This window comes from Labeo rohita, chromosome 1, assembly GCF_022985175.1.
Source record: "Labeo rohita strain BAU-BD-2019 chromosome 1, IGBB_LRoh.1.0, whole genome shotgun sequence".
In the NCBI taxonomy this organism is placed as follows: Eukaryota; Metazoa; Chordata; class Actinopteri; order Cypriniformes; family Cyprinidae; genus Labeo; species Labeo rohita.
Genome location: NC_066869.1, coordinates 22,227,424 through 22,245,346, shown reverse-complemented (window position 1 = coordinate 22,245,346; position 17,923 = coordinate 22,227,424). Strand labels below are relative to the sequence as shown.

At 36.5% G+C, this 17,923-nt stretch overlaps 2 protein-coding genes across 4 annotated transcripts; both read left to right on the top strand.

Annotated features, from left to right (window-relative positions):
- The first annotated feature begins 119 nt into the window (after window positions 1–119).
- On the top strand, window positions 120–5,795 carry si:ch73-109d9.3 (histone-lysine N-methyltransferase PRDM9). The gene is made up of 3 exons (XM_051112583.1): window positions 120–868; window positions 2,698–2,816; window positions 3,039–5,795. Exons 1-3 carry the CDS (start codon window positions 586–588, stop codon window positions 4,143–4,145), a joined length of 1,509 nt encoding a protein of 502 aa, XP_050968540.1. The 5' UTR covers window positions 120–585; the 3' UTR covers window positions 4,146–5,795.
- Window positions 5,796–6,778: 983 nt separating this feature from the next.
- On the top strand, window positions 6,779–17,901 carry si:ch73-109d9.1 (uncharacterized). 3 transcript variants are annotated; one of them, XM_051111637.1, is made up of 8 exons: window positions 6,779–7,018; window positions 7,366–7,718; window positions 10,329–10,897; window positions 12,732–12,809; window positions 12,895–12,984; window positions 13,082–13,186; window positions 15,692–15,863; window positions 15,955–17,744. In XM_051111637.1, the coding sequence occupies exons 2-8, from the start codon at window positions 7,424–7,426 to the stop codon at window positions 16,140–16,142; spliced, it is 1,497 nt and encodes a 498-aa protein (XP_050967594.1). In that variant the 5' UTR covers window positions 6,779–7,018; window positions 7,366–7,423; the 3' UTR covers window positions 16,143–17,744. The 3 variants fall into 3 exon arrangements, 2 of the variants coding, with proteins under 2 accessions (XP_050967594.1, XP_050967605.1); XM_051111648.1 differs by lacking the exons at window positions 15,692–15,863; window positions 15,955–17,744 and adding an exon at window positions 17,760–17,901; XR_007827902.1 differs by lacking the exons at window positions 13,082–13,186; window positions 15,692–15,863; window positions 15,955–17,744 and having other exon boundaries at window positions 10,329–12,386; window positions 12,895–12,952.
- Window positions 17,902–17,923: the final 22 nt, after the last annotated feature.

The following is a 17,923-nucleotide window of genomic DNA, read 5'->3' as shown; positions in this document are numbered from 1 at the left end:
TGTGAAGGAGTGATGTAGGTGGAATTTGTTTAGAAAAATTATACCGTATTCTACAACAAAGCTGGTAAGTAGCGTCCTGTCGGATTACCGTACTGTCCAACAAGGCCACCGTACAACCCGTGACGTCACCCACAACAACATCATTGTCCGTCTGTTCAACTGCGCTTCATCCTGACATCCTGAATGATGCGTTTGTCAAACATCTAGCGGTTCACACGTCCTCAAAGTAAACTAGGTAGTGTGTACTACAGTCACCTGGACATTATGCGACAGCTGTTCGCGCCTAAAAGATATTTATTTCTGCTTGCGATTCATACTGTCAAGCAGATGTAATGAGCTCGATGCTAACAACACTGTGAGGATTTTATCATCTGGGTTTGATTGACTGGCCGTGAAAGTGTGAAGTACAACATTTACTTTAAAACCGAGTTCCAGAATGCTGTGTGGAATGAGTACAGAATAGGAAATAAAATATTTGAGATACGTGGGTGGTCATTAATGCCATGATCACCGTTGTTTCTATGCGTTCAGCAATCAGTTAATCTTTATAAGAACGAACTGAAGTAACGTTAGATCAGATACAGGATGACGGACACGCTGGTCATCACCTTCCAGACTCGGCTGTCTGCGGTCATGGAAACTGTCCTCAAGACCACAATGTACGAGATCACCAGGTTAGTGGAGGAGAGCTTCTTGGAGCAGATGGATCGTGGCAAACGAGAGGCGGAGGTGTTAAAACGGAGGCTGGTAGTGTCGGAGGCCAAACTGAGAGAACGGGAGAGATTTAAGAGGGTGAGATGTGTGGACTGTGGTCGGACAGCAGTGTCCAGGAGGAGGATACTTCATAGGGGGCCCGAAACACAGAGCAGTGAGTAGAAACATGACTTTCCAAGAAGCCATCTAACTAACCATCGCTAGTTATGCAGTGCTTACGTTGGTCAATGACAAATAAGAATGTGCAACAGTTTCATACATTCATACAAAATGTTTACGACATGTTCAATAAAATGTAACGAACCAACACTTATTTTACACAAAAGTTTCGAGACGTTCAATATATTGTATTTGTTATTATGAGAACTTAATGACCTTTAAGTAATGAGGATCTAAAGCAGTAGTTCTCAGGCTTTTTTCACTTTGAAAAATTGCGATTCTAGAGTTGCAGGATATGTTCTTAAGTACTTTTTTTTTTTATTGAAGTTAGTTAAGTTATGGGGGATATGATTTCAGTTAGCATATTGATTTTGTAGAGCTATACTATCAGTCAACAATTTCTGAACAGTAAGGTTTTTGATGTTTTTTAAAGAAGGCTTTGTTGCTCACAAAGCCTGCATTTATTTCATCAAAGTACAGTGAAAACAGTAAAATGTTAAATGTTTTACTATTTAAAATAACTGTTTTCTATTATTTATATATATATTTTAAAACATACTTTATACCTGTGATATCAACTGAGTTTTAGCAACATTAATCCAGTCAATCAGTCCTTCAGAAATCATTCAAGTATTATGATTTGCTGCTCAAAAATCATATATTATTATTATGTTGAAAACAGCGGAGTAGATTTTTTTCAGGTTTCTTTGAGTAGAAAGTTCAGAAGAACAGCATTTATCTGAAATAGAAATGTTTTGTAATGTTTCTTTATCATCACTTTTAAATCAGTTAAAAAAGAGGTATTCATCCAATAATAAAAATAATAAAACTTAAAATAAAAAAATTATACTGACTCCAAACTTTTGAATGGTATTGTGTATAATGTTACAAAAGCTTTTTTTTTTTTTTAATTTCAGATAAATCTTTGCATCTTTCTGTTCATCAAAGAATCCTGAAAAAAATTGTACTGAACTGTTTTAAATATTGATAATAATAATAATAATAATAATAATAATAATAAATGTTTCTGGAGCAGCAAATCAGCATATTAGAATGATTTCTGAAAAATCATGTGAAACTTAAAGACTGGAGTAATAATGCTGAAAATGTAGCTTTGATCACATGAATAAATTACATTTTAAAATATATCCAAATAGAAAGCAGTTATTTTAAATAGTAAAAATATGTCACATAATTACTGCTTTTGCTGTATTTCTGAGCAAATAAATGCAGGCTTGGTGAGCAGAAGAGACTTCTTTAAAAACATTTAAAATCTTTTGACTGGTAGTGTACATATTATATATTATTTTAATCTAATAATAATAATTTATGGATTTAAATGCTCTTTAGTAATCGTGTAGCCCCCTTGGAGGCGCTGGCCCCTGTTTGACAACCACTGATGTAAAGCTGTTTTATGGTTGTCTTCCTTTACTTAGGTGGACAAAAGTTTTTCAACTATTACTATTTAATAATAGTTAATAAACATATAATAATATAGAAAGTATAGTATAATAAAAATATTTAATAAAGATTGCTGAATCACTGAATTTTAGCATTTTTTGAGACTTCATCTAGACATTTTTACTTTAAACATCACAAAACATCAAAATTAAAATAATATAACAGATGTATTCAAGCCATTTTTGTGTGTATTGTCTTTTTATTATAATTTTCAATAATTCAGTGGATTCAGACCAAAATATGAGTGCTGTGTTATTGACCCACATTACACATTTTGAGCTAAATATAAGCTTAGATGTGTCCAACAATTAATTGGAGACTGAATATTGCTTTGTTTTTAATATTTGATTTGATTGTTTATAGGTTTGGACCACCCACTTGTTGTAAAGCAGGAAAATGCATCTGACAATAGCTGGAGGTGCAGTCCCAAGGGAAGCACAAATCAGGAGAAGCCTACAGCAACTCCAGAAACTAAACAAAACGTGTGTATGGTGTTGTTTTACTGGTAATATCTAGTGGCCCAAAAGACGAAAAGCATTTAGACTTTTTTTGGTGCCAAAGAATAGAGATATAAAATTCATGCACTTGGCTTAAGTGTCCAAATACTTAACGGCCATTGTAGGTTGCTGAGATGTTATGTTCAAAAATAATACGTTAGTATCATTTTTGCATGGCTCTTAATTCACGTGTTTTGTGCATGACAGGCTGTTCAAGTATGTGAACCAGGAGGAGAAGTGAAAGAGGAAGCAACAGAGGCTAGAGACTCACAAGCTCGTTTACTGATACATCCTCAGATACACAAACAAAAAGATTCCTCAAGCAGTGCTGAAGAGACCAATGGACTCCGCCATTCAGATTCTGACCACAAAACGGGTGGCACATCTTGCTCTGAAAGACCTGGAGATGAGGATGAGGTCAGACACAGAAACCTTCCAAAATGGTTTGACCCTAAAAAAACAGACCCTTCAGCACGGTCATCTGTTTCACAACCAGAACCAGTCAGGACGTCAGTATCTTCAGAGTCTCCGAGTTTGAGACCACAAGTGGGTAGCATTGACTCGGGGCCTGTTAAACAGGAAGTTGTAGTGATGCTTCCACCAGACTGGGAAGATATGGAAAGGATCAGGCCTCAGGTGGTTTCTGCTCATAACAGCGCTAAGAAAACAGTGGTGGATCTTCAACCTGGAGATCCTCTCACGGCAAGACCTCAAGTACAAGAACGAGTCTCGTATCCTCCGCCTCCCGTCAAGGTTCAGAGCCTTCCTCCACAATCCATGCAGCATCTCAGAGCACCTGCGAGGAAGAACACAAAAATTGTTCTACATCCCAACTCGGTTGTGACGGATCACGGCGGCGTTGACGTAGACCGGGTGCAATCCATCTCCAAAGCCCTTCCAACTCCAAAACCCTCTCATGTCCGTCAGTATCCTGAAGGAGCCGCTACAGGTGAAAGAAGTTTTAGTACCGTACACCCAGGAAGAAATCTGCCGCAGATGGTCAGCATGAGGGTTCAAGGGGACACGCGGCACCTTTCGGCAAAGACGATGCACAGTTGCAGCCAGTGTGGAAAAGGCTTTTCTCATCTGTGTCACCTCAGAGCTCATCAGCAGATTCACACAGGTGAGAGGCAGTTCTGCTGTACCATCTGTGGGCGGAGTTTCACCAAACTGAGTAACCTGAAAGCACACCGCAGGGTTCACACTGGTGAAAGACCTTACATCTGCACAGACTGTGGGAAAAGATTTACCCAGAAATGCAACTTGAAGAGACATCAGAGAATTCACTCGGAATTCACTCACTCTAATGTATGATGAGATGTGGAGGTGTGATAGTGGTAGAATCTGTTGCTTTACACATTAAACGTATTAGTTGATGTATCATTGAGTGGTTAATTTATTTTTAAAAGGATAGTTCACCCAAAAAATGAAAATTCATCCTCATGCCGTTCCAAACCCATGAGACCTTCGTTCATCTTCAGAACATAAATTAAGATATTTTTTGATGAAATCCAAGAGCTTTCTGACCCTGTATAGACAGCAACGCAACTGACACATTCAAGGCCCAGAAAGATAGTAAGGACATTGAATAAAATAGTCCATGTGTCATCAGTGGTTCAACCGTAATTCTATAAAGCTACAAGAATACTTCTTGTGCACAAAGAAAACCAAAATTTAAAATGTCTTTATTAAAAAAAAATTGGAGTTAGTCTCCACGTCATGGTACTTTCGTGAAGCAAGAGAAGAAATGGTTGAATAAAATTCGTTTTCTTTGCTCACAAAAAGTATTCTCATAGCTTCATAAAATTATGGTTGAACCATGAACTCTTTAATGTTCTCCTTAAAACCTTTCTGGGCCTTCAATGTGTCAGTTGCGTTGCTTCTATGCAGGGTCAGAAAGTGCTCGGATTTCATTAAAAATATCTTAATTTGTGCTAAGATGAATGAAGGTCTTACGGGTTTGGAGTAATTAATTAATGACATTTTCATTTTTGGGTAGTAAACCCAATTTTTCATGCTCTGAAATATTTGTTCTGCAGTGACATGACCGGATCACTCAAGGGCAAATACTAGCATTGTCATGATAAATATAAAATATTACTTTTTCATTCCCTCTGGATGTAGCAGTCTATTAGAAAATAAATGTCCACATTTTACCATAAAGTCAAATTATTATATATATACATACCCCCACGCATTGGAAATTTTCTCTACTTATTTATAGGTTTGGTGGTTCCTCTATTTGGAGTGTTTATCTCACTTCAATTTGGAGTTTCACAAGCCTTGATGAACACAACACAACTACTCAAGTATATACTGTTAAATTAGCTCCCTTTTGATATGTTTGTATATTCAGATGCGTAGCATTAGCTCCTTTAAATGGTGCATATATAATGGTGCGTTAGTGATTTTTTTTCTTTTCCTTTAAGATACCCGGTAAACTGTTTGAAGAACAAATTTATGTGCATATGCTGGTGTGGGCTAAAATAGTTACATGTTCATATTTAGATATCAGTGGTTAAAGGTTCAAACCTATGCAGGGGGTTCAATGAAAGCACCTGCTAAACTTCAAATTATTTTTTAAAAAATGTAATGACATTAAATTAATGTTTTTTAGAGTGTAAAAATGAGTAACAGCACAGCTGGTACATTCAGGCTACTTTTTCATCTGTTTTTAGTTTCATATTTGTTTTCTTGACTAAATGCCACACACTGAGCAAATTCTTCCAGTAATGCATGCAAACAGATTAATGGTAATTCAGGTACACCACAGTAAGCCATGTACATTACAGGCGTTATGACTGTAATTAAAATGTTCTTCTTTTTCTGTGAAAATGAAAAAATGAATGATGAAATTACATTTAACAAGGACCAAATGGCAGGAAGTTCTTGTCTCCATTTCTGTCATATATATGTTGTTTTGTAACGTCCATGTCAGCAAAATTAAATACTTCTTCATCTGTTTGGTATGCAAATGGGTCATGTGTTGTTCTCATGTAGTCATTTTTGATAAATGACATGTTCTTTTTTCCTATTGCACTGTAAAATAATACTCAGTGGTTACAGCACATGATGAAACAGAAACTTTTAGGCCTAAACAGAAATTTAGGCCTAACTTTTTGTAACACTTGCTATATGAACACATAAAATTGCACATGATTAGAAAAGTCTAATGGTCTTAAATTCACACTTGTGATCTTCACAGGAAAATAACGGGAAATGGAAAAACTACAAAATACAGTTTTTGTGGTAAATGAACGTAAATAACATCTGAAAATGTAAACCCTAATAAAATGTAGGTCTTAAAATACTCTAAGCAACTAGAAAACACAACATATATGGGCTACACAGGCATCTAGTGGCAACACAGTGTTATTACAAGTAATTTTCTTTATTTCTCCCACCAGGTGGTATCAATCTTCCTTCAATGCATTGGGTTTTGCTGTACTGAAAGTTAACTGCTATAATTTTTTTTTTCCTAATGTATTATTTTACATAAATAAATGATGCAATTAGAGGAGACATGTACTCTCATGAACACGTCAAAGACTGGCAAGAGAAGAAATAGTTGAATAAAGTTGCTATTTTGTTTTCTTTGCGCAAAAAAATATTCTCATAGCTTCATAAAATTACATTTGAACTACAGATGTCACATGGACTATTTTAACGATGTCTTTACTACCTTTCTGGGCCTTGAACGTAGTAGTTGCATTGCTGTCTATGCAGAATCAAAAAGCTCTCGGATTTCATCAAAAAGTTTAACGGAACGACTTGAGGGTGAATAATTAATGACAGAATTTTCATTTTTGGGTAAACTCTCCCTTTAAACTGATTGGAACACGCCACTGTTACAAATTAACGTTAATTACACTGGACTAAGGCGTGATTAATGAAGGTTTATTTACATCCATTCCAGACAAGCTTTTGCCATTTTAATACAGCACAGATCAGAACTAAAACATCAGTCCCTCAGTGCACTATTTGCACATTTAGCACGCTGTTGTGTGGCGTGACGTCCTCCAGCCCACTGGAGGGCAATAACATAGGAAACATCAACATTTCCTGCATCCGCTTAAAATGACACTGTCAACATCAACGATCATATTACTACACTATTACCGTCTATTTTCACGGTATTCCGCGGGGTTTTGCTGAGAAATTGGCTGTGCGAGGATCGTTTTTATAAGGTACTTACTGTCTCAACTGTGTGGCTTTTGTTTTTGTCAATGTCCAGTTCATTTCATTTACTTTTTACATAAAAGGCCCGAAAGAGGGGTGACTACCGAGCTTATTTTCCATAGAAAAGCAAGTGAAAATATGCATATGCATATATACACATAAGAGTATTGGCAGAGTTGCAGTAATAATCAAATTGTATGTTGCATCATACACGTGGCTGCACAAACAACAATAACAAAACGCCCACCTGCTGACAGTCCCGATGAAAAATTCCGATTTGGACCATGTTGACATGGGTTTAGTTGGTCGCTAGTAATACCATCGTTTTCTGACTTTGTCTTTTTGTCTTTTCAAGGTGATTATTTTCACCGGAGTCATTCATTTCATCACGGTGTCCTCGAGGCAAAAGGACGATGTCAGAAACCCTTTTCCTCACATTCCAGTCTCAGCTCTCCGTTGTCATGGAGACCGTCCTTAAATCAGCCATGTTTGAGATAACCAGGCTGGTGGAGGACAGCTTCCTTGAGGAAGTGGGTCACCGTAAACAGGAGGTGGAGGTCTTGAAACGAAGGTTGCAGTTGTCTGAGAGTAAACTGAGGGAGAAGGAGAGAGAATGGGAACGGGGGAAGAAGACACGGTGCCCGGATTGTGGCCGAACAGGAGATTCCAGCAGCAGAGATGACAGCCAGCCTGTAGAGACAGTCCGGGGTGAGTTACAACTGCTGTTATTACTGTTATCTAAAACTATTAAAATCCATCCATCCTTTCCTGTTATAACTTATTCTTTGTAGGGAGGGCTGGAGCCTATCCCAGCAGCTCAGACCCGGAGGCAGGCTATGTGAAACCATTTTATTTAATTGAAGTTAAAAATAAAAATATTAGATGGAAAAGTTAAACATGTAACTTAGATGATTAGAAATGGCTGAAATAAAACAAGTTGAAATACTAAAACTACTCACACTGAAATAAAAATAGATTTCAGCAGAGTTAAAGTATTTAAAAAACATTTGTATATTAATAATACTGAAATAACACCGGTTACAGCACATCTAAAACTTGACCATAACAAGACACTAAAATAAAACACATCTGAAATCATTAGAATTAAATAAATATAATAACATACACAATATTTTGGCATTTAAATGTGACCAACTATTATTAATTTATATTCTACAGAATTCATGCAAACAGCTGTCCCACAACCAAAAAACACATTTAAAAAGCATTAGGTATTCAGATCTTCAGATCCTTCTATTATCTAAACCCACAATAATTTTTAAAATATCAGTAAGCTTAATATATATAAAATCATAATTTATTGGGTACTTGGGAGGTAGCTGTACCGAACCCTAATCCCTAAATTTCAGTTAAAATTATTTTTTTTCCATTGTTGTTTTTAAAAGTATCTTTTTGATTCTTTTAAAAAGTTCTTTGTAAATTATTAAACTTTATGTAAAAAATGTGCCCCGCATTTTTCACGTCACTACCGAAACAGTGTATGTTTTAGTCTATTGGCTGATACTGATTTTAACTACACCCCTACATTTATGATCGGGAAATATTCCTGTGTCCCTCTCTCTCATAGCTACAATGTGTGAGTAGATAGGTCCCATTATTTTGAGGTAAATTTATTAAAAAGTCTGAAAAATCTGTGTGTACATTTAAGGAATGTCACTAACAAACACCTTTTTATATCTGCAATTTTTTCGGGAGTCATTCCATAACAGTTATTAGATGTGTAACATTATTTAGAACTGTGCTAGCTAACCATGTGCTGATTAGCATCTTTAAGCTAGGCTTAAAAGTATCTAAAATTGTCACTACCGAAACAGTCACGACCAAAGCATGTCATCATTGTTTCCGTAGTGACAAAAGGAAACACATAATCCTCATATTTGGGGGAAATAAACAAAATTTTAGTACAGTTATGCAATTTTTTAATATTTTAGTAATATGTAGTAGTGTTTCAGTTTGCAAGTTAAAATTCTGTAAAGTGATGTGGTCGCATATAATCTACTCACCCCCTTGTCATCCAAGATGTTCATGTCTTTCTTTCTTCAGTCATAAAGAAATTGTGTTTTTTGAGGAAAACATTTCAGGATTTTTTCTCCATATAATGGACTGATATGGTGCCCCGAGTTTGGACTTCCAAAATGCAGTTTAAATGCGGCTTCAAACGATCCCAAATCCAGTTGTAAACGATCCCAGCTGAGGAAGAAGGGTCTTATCTAGCGAAATGATCGGTTATTTTCATTAAAAAAAATACAATTTAAATACTTTTTAATCTCAAATGCTCGTCTTGTCTTGCTCTCCCTGAACTCTGTGTATGCTGGCTCAAGACAGGGTATGTCGAGAAACTCAGATCGTATTTTCTCTGTCAACTTTAAAAAATTATTTCAAAATCATCCTACATCACTGCAGATGTTCCGACCCAGTCTATGCAAAGTGAACATTCAAAGAGGATCAAACACCCATAACAAAAAAGGTAAAACGGCGATATAGAAAGATTTTGAAGTTGAGGGAGAACATGAGATTGGAGTTTTTCGACATACCCTAACTGTCATGAACTGAAAAAAACAGAGGGCGGGAAGAACAAGACAAGATAAGCGTTTGACATTAAAAAGTATATAAATTGTATTATTTTTATGAAAATAACTAATCGTTTACAACCGCATTTGGGATTGTTTGAAGCCGCATTTAAAGTGTATTTTGAAAGTTCAAACTCGGGGGCACAATTGAAGTCCATTATATGGAGAAAAATGCTGAAATGTTTTCTTAAAAAAAACAATTTCTTTACGACTGAAGAAAGAAAGACATGAACATCTTGGATGACAAGAGAGTGAGTACATTATTTGTAAACTGTTGTTCTGGAAGTGGACTTCTTCTTTAAATTTGAAATCAGTATGATCAACTTTTTGCCTTTTAATTAGAAAAATTGGATTCAAAAAACAAATCTCATAAATTACACTTAATATATTGTTAAAAATGTAATTGTTATTGATTTACCTCTGGAAAAAATGTATTTACAAGGAAGAGGTAAACAAAATCTTAATAGGTCAATGTAACTCGTACAATTAAATTATTGTTACTGTGTTTCAGTAGTAACAAATTTGGGGAGAGCACAAATATTCCAAAACTTTCTGTGTACATTGGATATTATACAATTTGCAGACATATAATTTTTTTTGAAAAACTACATGTTTTTTTCAAGACGTTTCCAACTCGTTCTGTAGAATGGCCCTTATACGTTTTAGTATATATGTTCAAGTACTTTTTGTGCTGTTTCTTAATTTTGTGTCTTTTCTTCTGGTGCAGGAGCAGACAGCCTTTGTTTAGGCCCAAGCTTGAGAGATCAATCTACCAATCATCCTACACTACCTGAAGATGTGTGGAGTGCTAGGCAACGCCTGGAGTCTACCAAACAAACAACAGCACACTCGCACTCAAAGGAGAAGAATGATGCACACAGACCAAATGCAAAAGAGATCATCACACCTAACTCCAACGCACAAATTCCTCAGGATTTTCTGCAGAGGCTTCTGGGCAATTCAGCCGTTCACAGTGAGTCCACTAGTGACTTCAAACCTAGAGTGAGTGATTTAGACAAATCCGAGGAAGACTTTACTCTTGATAATGAAATGGACTCAAACCACACAAGACTGTTACAAAGTCCTATGGCTCAGGACGCGCACAAGGATTTGCCGTCGTCTTCGCCGAACGGTAGAGTAAAAACAGAAACGGAGCTGGATCTTCTACCTGTCAAGGAGGAGGAAGAGATGGTTCCGGTGTGGGACAGCGTCAACAGAGATGACGGTTGCCATGCAGAAATGGCTGATCCAAGTCAGGGAGAGCTCAGAGGACCTTGTGATCAGGAGGAGATACAGGTAGAAAGCTTTCCAGGTCTAAACTCTCTCGACATGCCAGACGCCACCTCATATTTCACACCTTATTCAGTCAGCACACTGGTACATCAAGGTATTAGGGCACAACACAGTCATTTATGCACAACAGAGCTAATGCTTTCTAGCATACCAGAGAGGTCACATTCATTAGTCCAACCAGAAAATGGACAAAGTTATCCCGGTTCAAAGAGTTCTGTCCTCTATTCTCTCAACGATGTTTGTCCAGGCGAGAAAGCAATCAGCCACGCGCAATACCCAAAGCGTTTCTCCCAGGACAAACATGGGACGTCTGAACAAATCCATGCAGAAAGATCCCACCGTTGCACCCAGTGTGGGAAAATGTTCCTGAGAGCATGTGACCTCAAGGCTCATTCGCTGATCCACAAGGGCAAGAAACCTCTGAGCTGTCCGCAGTGCGATCAGACGTTCGCGTACAACTTCGAGCTCAAGGCTCACCAGCGAAACCACTCAGGGGAGCGACCTCACGTCTGTCCGCACTGCGGCAAGGCCTTCGCTCGAATGAGCAACTTCAGGCAGCATCAGAACATCCACACGCGGGAGAAACTCTTCAGCTGCACTCAATGCGGGATGCGATTCAATCGGGCCACCAACCTGCGAGTTCATCTCAGACGACACAGTCACGCGGGGAAGACTTACAATTGCCCTCATTGTGGAAAGAGCTTTCTGAATCCCAGGCAAATGAAGGCTCATTTACTAAAAGCCCATGGAAGAGGAGGGAAATAAATGTATCTGTGTTTGGAAACTGATTCTGAGTTGGATCAATTCATGTTTACATATTAGAAATGGTCTGCACTGTTAAAACTCAAGAAGATACCAGAGGACCTGCTTAGAGACAACTAAACAAGATCTGGACAAATTGTTATGCATGGAATCTTTGCATTGCTGAACGACACAGAAACTTGGGTTTTCTTGTAGGTTTAATACATCTGCGTATAGAAATGGGATTGACTGATTTTCACCAACAGGATTTTTTGCTGTTGTATTATCAATGTGTAATAGCTGAAATATATTATGTATTTAATGTTTTTATGTATTCGCTCCAACAACAGTAAAGATGCAGTATGTAGCACAGAATGTTTGTCTTTTTAGAATTACTTTATAATTTCACCAAAAATGTACCATGGCCTTCACTTAAACTGTGATCTGTCCGTTTCAACTTTAGTGGCATTTTGTTGGAAAAAGTACATGAACCATCAGATGTAGCAACAGCAAGTCAGTAAAGTTAGTCCAAAATGCTCCAGATCCATTTCAGTTTTCCTTTCAGACTTCAAGTCTTCTTTTCAGTGCTTTTTTTAACTTTTGGATTGATGAACACTGTTGTTGGACAATACAAGATCTCCTGCTCAGCCATTTCCACAAGATTTCTGTGATCTCCAGCTCCAGCAGCATTGTGTCTTGATGCCTGCCTCTCCTGGAGTGATTGTAGTCGGACAACTATTATCCCCTACAGGTCATTATCTGATGGATTTGTATACTTTTTTCCAACAAAAGCAGTAAATGCTAGCACGACTTTAAATAGGGAATATTTAATTTGATATTTGTTGTTTAAATCTTTTTATTGTCTCTTCTGACTAATGCAAGACTGCAGTTATTTCTGACAAACACTCAGCACTCCATATGAAATATAATCTTAAATGAGTATTGTCTGTGGTTTTGCAGACTTGTCATTGTCTTTTATGATAACAAACAAGTAGAACATTACTGAAGCATAGAAATGTTTCTAAATGCACCCAAATTGATATGAAATTAACAATGAAAATTGTGATTTACTCATTTGTTGTTGTGTGTGTTATAGACTGGCCGAAGGTTTGCAGAACATGTTTCCACGGAACAAGGGAATTCACACCCCATGAACAAGCAGAGGACATTCAGTGTAAGCAGTTATACAAAACAAATTTCATTTTTAGGCTTTTGAATGATCAAGTAACATTATCATTTGTTTCTTGTGCCTTCACCAGGTTGTGGCCAGGGAGATCCTGACTCAGTTTCAGGTTTGGCAGAGGGCCTGCTATAGCAGGAACATTGAGTGGGGTCCGATTACAGCGAAGGTTCAGACCTCTTTATTTGCTTTCCGTTTGATGAGATTATCTATTTTGATTACCTGAAATGAATAGTGAGAGTGGTTTGTGGTTTACTCTTACACAGATCATTTCTGCATTGCCGCAGTTGTATGGACGGGAGGCGGAGGTGATCGTACGATGTACGAAGATGCTACACAACCGCAGGGATTACCTTCGAAGGAGAGCAAAGGTTAGCGTTCATAGGCTCAAAGATTTAATATCTTCACTGCTTGTATGATGATAAATCATACATACGAATTCATATTATGACACATAATTGTGTGAATGAGGCCTATTCCATATGGCTGCATGATATGAAACATTTTAAACATGTTATATTGCTTAGATTTGTCATAAAAAAATAGAAAAAAGGCAACATTTACTTTTCAGATTTACATTATGTTTAAAGGGAACATTACCTATGTCATACTCGCCCTCAAACCATCCAAGGTGTAAATTACTTTCTTCTTACAGATGAATACAATCGGAGTTATATTAAAAATATCTTGGCTCTTCCAAGCTTTATAATGGCAGTGAATGGGTGTTGAGATTTTGAAGCCTAAAAACGGCATCCCTACATCATGAAAAGTGCTCCAGACGGCTCTGGGAGGTTAATAAAGGCCTTTTGAAGCAAATTAAAACTTTATAAACCATAATCTCTAGCTTCTGCTAACTGTTGTATGCACGTTTACAAGAGAGTGGTGTTCCAGCTGTTTACAGCAAAGGAAAACCAGTCTCCTCTTGGCTTATATCGAAGCCAATCCAACATTTTTCCTTACAGATCCTTGTTTTGTACTTCTAATTCATGACCGGTGTTTTGTTTATCACCGTGTTTGCCTATGTCCTACGCAGAGTTGCGTTAACCGAAAATTGTCTGTCATTGATGGAATTTTTCTTATCAGTGACGGAAAAATCTGAAGGCCATCCGTCATTTTGACAGATTACACTGAGGGTGATCTATTGTAAAATTGTAGCTGTAATTCCCACCCTGTCCAACTGGTGGCGAGTGTGCTCCAGTCTAGCAGCAGAGCAGGGGATACAGAACAAAAACAAAACTGTCACAAATATTTTCCTATGCATTTGATTACGAACAGACAAGTACACAGAAGCTACAACGATCTATCAAGCCACATTAAAGAGTGACAAAACGGTATTTATTGCTTGAATTTCCTAATGAGATGGACAGAATTTGAAATTTGAGACTTTGTTTCATATTAAAAGTAACACAAAGCTTAGCCTTTTGCGATTTATTGGAAGGAAGATGCACTATGTACTGTTCATTCATCAACTGAAAACAGCATAGACCAAAAGATCGATTGGGGTTTAAGAATATTTAAGATATTGGTTCATTAAAAAATAATTATTAAAATCGAGAAATCGATATATATATAAATATATATATATAGCATATTAGCATATTTTGTTGTTTTTACTCTATGATGTCATCCTGTAGGTTCATGATTAAAAATGAAAATGTGAAAAAAAATAAAAGCAATTAAATTGTTAAACAGTTATTCTATTTAAAATAACAAAATTAAAATGAATAGATTATGACAAAATTTTTACGACCTGTCTGTCAAATTGACGGATTAAGGTTACAGTTTATAAAGTTTTAAATATCCTTTTTTTGATGGATGGATACTGTTGTTTGGGCTTCAAAATCTCAACACCCATTCACTTCCATTATAAAGCTTAAAAGAGTCAGGACATTTTTTAAATATAACTCAGATTGGATTCGTCTGAAAGAAGAAAGTCATGTACACCTAGGATGACTTGAGGATGAGTAAATCATGGGTTTATTTTCATTTTTCAGTGAACTATCCCTTTAACATAACACAATTAGAATAACAGATGGATAGACAGACAGATTATTTTACACAAATGTTTCAGCCTAAGTGCACAGGATGATCTACCAACACTATTTAAGATGATTATGTTTATGCTTGTCTGCACTGATGGCACAGAAAGTAATTACTAAAATAAGACTTTGACTCATGATTATTTTGGTAATAAATTAAGCAGAGAAATAATCAACTGATTGTTTGATAGAACAGATAGAAAAAAACATGTTCTGTATAAGTTAGGTTATTAAGTGCATTATGCACAAAAAGGTTTTATAATATAAACATCACATTATATAAAAAAACAACTTTGTTTGAAGCGAAAGAACAATTTAAATCAAGTTTCAAATAAGTATGGTCAGCATCATTGCATTGCCTATCCGGTATGCTGCAGACTGTAGCACGATGGTGTAGTTAATTTAATCCACTCCATAGTGAAGTTGGCTAGCATAGGGGATGTTTTTAATGCAAATGTGACAGGGGATTTTGGTGACGCACTGGATGTCTTTAATGCGCATGCGTAATAATGAGGATTATATATCACCATACACCAAGGATGGACTCAACACCAACAAGTGAGACAGTAAGTGAATGTGCACAATTTGTTATATTGTTCACGTATTTTGATGACACTTGGATTTTACATTAGCCCATTTGGAATTGACTTATTTTTTCATAACATCATGCTGGGTCCTTGTGACCCCTAAAATGTACATGTAAGAATAATTATTACTCATATATACTGAAAGAAAATATCAAGCTCATCAAGATGTGTGCTAGCGAATCTTAATATTTAAAATGTTGATGTTAATAATGAGGTTAATCAGTGTTTAATTGTAAATATCCTTTTCTAGACGCATATTACGGTCCTTAAAAATGGAGAAAGCCCCTGTATCTCTAAGTGCACTCAGTGTTGTGACAAGTATCACTGCCCATTTTGTGAGACCTGGGTCTACATGCCAAGAGAGTTAGGGAGCGTTGTTAACCACGTCCAGAATCATCTGAAGTTGGCTGTCCACGAAGATGGTGTGTATAGGGTTTCCATATCCATTAAGAAGTTATTTTGTGAAGGCGTATACATTCACCCTTGGTTTATTCTTTTTGTTTTTCTTTCCAGATTTCACTATAGTCAAGTGCAACTTAAAATGCAGAGAATATGCACATTTTCATTGCTGCTACTGTTCTGCAACTGTTCTACGAAGAGGTCAGTTGAAATCTCATCTCTCAAAATGCAAGCAGAAGCTCAGTGCTGAGGAGGAATTTGAAGAAAACTGCTCATTTGAGGAAAGTCCTGAACATGATTAGTATATATATTTTTTTATATTGTTGATTTACTAGTTCATATATTTAGTTCCCTGTTAGCCACAGATAACACTCAGAATTGTAGTATTTAGTAGATTATGAAACTGTTTTGTGGAAATAAACATTTACTAAGATTGTATCTGCTTCTTCTTTTTGTACCGTTTAAGAACTGAAATATCTGTGTGTGTTCTCTAAAATAATTTTTAATTTCCCCACTAGCAAGTTGAAATTGTCTTAACCATGGACTTCTTAAATGCACAGACCTGCAGTTTTTTCTCTCCATATTAGTAATACAAGTAAAACAAGCAATAGGCAATGAGCTTGTGAAATGTCTAATAAACAGTCAATACTCAAGAACATTCAATATCAGGTTGAGTTTAAAATGAGCTTGTTATAAATAAGTGCAAATAGTGCTTGAAAATAATATCCTCTACAAAAAATAAAAATAAATAAAATGTGCGCATACATAGTAAAAGCATAGCTACTTTATACTACAGTCTGCAGCAAAAAAGTTGTTCTGTTGAGGAGTGACACCAAAAAAAAGATGAAATGTTCAAAAAGACATTTGTATCAATGTATCAGTTTACACACACAAAGAAATTAAGCAGTGCAACCGTTTTCAACATTTATAATAACAAGAAATGTTTCTTGAGCACCGAATCATCATATCAGAATGATTTCTGAACGATCATGTGGCACTGAACGCTGGAGTAATGATGTTGAAAACTCAGCTTTGCCATCACAGGAATAAAAATGACATTTATAAATACATTCAATAAAGACAGACTTCTCTGCCTCAGCTTTCTTATTTCATTACCCATGTAAACAGGCAAATGGTGCTTGAATATATTATCACCATGCTAAACACTGTTGGAAAGTCAGCAGGGCCATTAACTTAGCAAGGAGTCGCTGGGCCATTTAACACCCACCTACTGTGAAACACAGCTGTCTAACTTGTTGTGATCCTTTATTGCATATGTAAATGCAGCAGAGGACTAAAAATCTTCTAGTGTGAAACTGTTTTTACCTGTTGGCCACACAAACTCTTAAGTGGGCAGAATAAACTACTTTGACCAGATTTTATCTGATAAATGCATATTTGTTCATTTTATTCATTTTCCACCAGCCCCACACATGGCTGGAAAATCTAGACTGCAGACAAAACAGTGATGCTCATTCACTTTTTTTGTGTGTGTGTGTGTGTGTGTGTACTTGTTTTTGCTACATTGTGGGAACCAAATGTCCCCACAAGGATAGTAAAACCTGAAATTTTTGACATTGTGGGTCCTGCGGTCCCCACAATGTTAAAAAATGATTAAAAATAGTAAATGATGTTTATCTGAAAGTGTAACGATGCAAACATGTTTTCTGTGAGGGCTAGGTTTAGGGTTAGGGTTGGGTTAGGGGATAGACAATATCGTCTGGTCAATATAAAATCTATAGAAGCCTATGAAAAGTCCCCACAATTCACAAAAACAAATGTGTGTGTGTGTGTGTGTTTTAATTTAATTCACTAATTCACAGATTTTTGTGTTAAGGCCACATCTCAGTTTATTGTGAAACCACACAAGTTTCAAATGCTTAACTTTAAAATGACATGAAACATCTTTTCTCCTTCAGGAAACTGCTGTGGAGAGAAATCTTTTACCTATGGGTCAGCGATATCTTGTACAGCTTCAAAGAGGTGATGTTCAAAATGTAAAGTTGTGAATAAAATATAGTTGTGTCACACTGTTCCCTGTTGTTTTTGTGTGCAGTTTGGATACGAGATGGGTTTGAAGAAC

Excerpts from the sequence above, each read along its gene's own strand:
- si:ch73-109d9.3 (XM_051112583.1), top strand. The coding sequence starts at position 586 with ATGACGGACACGCTGGTCATCACCTTCCAGACTCGGCTGTCTGCGGTC. Across the intron at positions 869-2,697 it reads GGGGCCCGAAACACAGAGCA|GTTTGGACCACCCACTTGTT; the intron begins GTGAGTAGAAAC and ends GATTGTTTATAG. Across the intron at positions 2,817-3,038 it reads CTCCAGAAACTAAACAAAAC|GCTGTTCAAGTATGTGAACC; the intron begins GTGTGTATGGTG and ends TGTGCATGACAG.
- si:ch73-109d9.1 (XM_051111637.1), top strand. The coding sequence starts at position 7,424 with ATGTCAGAAACCCTTTTCCTCACATTCCAGTCTCAGCTCTCCGTTGTC. Across the intron at positions 7,719-10,328 it reads GCCTGTAGAGACAGTCCGGG|GAGCAGACAGCCTTTGTTTA; the intron begins GTGAGTTACAAC and ends CTTCTGGTGCAG. Across the intron at positions 10,898-12,731 it reads GTGATCAGGAGGAGATACAG|ACTGGCCGAAGGTTTGCAGA; the intron begins GTAGAAAGCTTT and ends TGTGTGTTATAG.